This window comes from Perkinsus marinus (genome assembly GCF_000006405.1).
Source record: "Perkinsus marinus ATCC 50983 genomic scaffold scf_1104296951470, whole genome shotgun sequence".
Taxonomy (NCBI): domain Eukaryota; phylum Perkinsozoa; order Perkinsida; family Perkinsidae; genus Perkinsus; species Perkinsus marinus.
Genome location: NW_003209279.1, coordinates 1 through 1,182, shown reverse-complemented (window position 1 = coordinate 1,182; position 1,182 = coordinate 1). Strand labels below are relative to the sequence as shown.

Here is a 1,182-nt window from a genome sequence, read left to right as displayed (position 1 = left end):
CCATACCAAGATCACCACGAGCGATCATGATACCATCCGAGGCCGCCAGGATGTCATCAAAGTGCTTCATACCAGACTCATTCTCGATTTTAGAGATGATCTTGATATGACGACCTCTAGGCCCTAGCAGTTTACGTAGACCTCTAACCTACGAAGACCAACGATAAACAGTAAAGAATTAACCGAGCTATTATTACATCATCACCATCCTGAACGAAGGATGCTGCAATGAAATTCACTCCCTGTGGTATACCAAAATTCAAAATATCATTCTTATCTTTTTCGCTGATACAGGGCAGGTCAACCTTAACTCCTGGCAAGTTCATATTCTTGCGTTCACCAATTGTAGCACTATTCATAACCCTAGTCCTAACGCTGTCCTCAAGGCATTCGATAACCTCCAAACTAACAGTACCATCAGCCATAAGAATGGTCGAGCCAGGCTTGACACTCTGAGGTAGCTTAGCATAGCTGCAGGCGATCTTGCTAGAATCCCCCTTGTGATCATAGTCAGTAGTAAGAACAAGCTCCTGACCGGCCTCTAGCTTAACCTTACCGCCTGCCTCTTTGAAAAAACCAGTTCTAATTTCAGGACCCTTGGTATCGAGTAGAAGCGCAACATGCTTTCCAGGGCGTTGCTTCAATGCTTCTCGAATACGTTGCACGGTGGCACCATGGGCTTCAAAATCGCCATGTGAAAAATTGAGTCTGAAAAAGAACAACCTCCATCACTACCATAAGCCTTGCTAATACTACCTCGCCACGTTCATACCCTGATCGATCATCTTCACCAGAGTATCAACATCCCAACATGATGGACCCATAGTGCATACAAGCTTGGTCTTCCTACCAAACGTATCATGTGCATTAGATACCCACTTCGACAAAGCCGCCATATCATCCGACAAGACTATGGACGCCTGGCCATACACACAATGGTCTTTGATAAAGCGACCAGTATATCCGTGGGTCGACATATTCGAAGATTCACAAAACCTACTACAACTGAGGAAAAGATGGTCTAGCCAAAGAGACAATCCCAAACAAATGTGACCCTCTTAATGCGCAAAACTATGGCGCACGCCCTGCTGATCGATTTATCACCACGGAGGCCCTTTGAACACCAACACATCGGGTCAAGTCAGTCATCAAAGGTCCAAACATTATCACAATTGGCGCACC

General features: G+C 45.4%; 1 protein-coding gene across 1 annotated transcript; it reads right to left on the bottom strand.

The window, feature by feature from the left end:
- Positions 1-6: 6 nt before the first annotated feature.
- Positions 7-977, bottom strand: Pmar_PMAR007903 (Pyruvate kinase, putative; the record flags this gene model as incomplete). Its single annotated transcript, XM_002777576.1, has 3 exons — positions 7-148; positions 198-708; positions 757-977. Coding segments are annotated over 3 exons (874 nt in total), but the record flags the coding sequence as incomplete, so codon positions are not given.
- Positions 978-1,182: the final 205 nt, after the last annotated feature.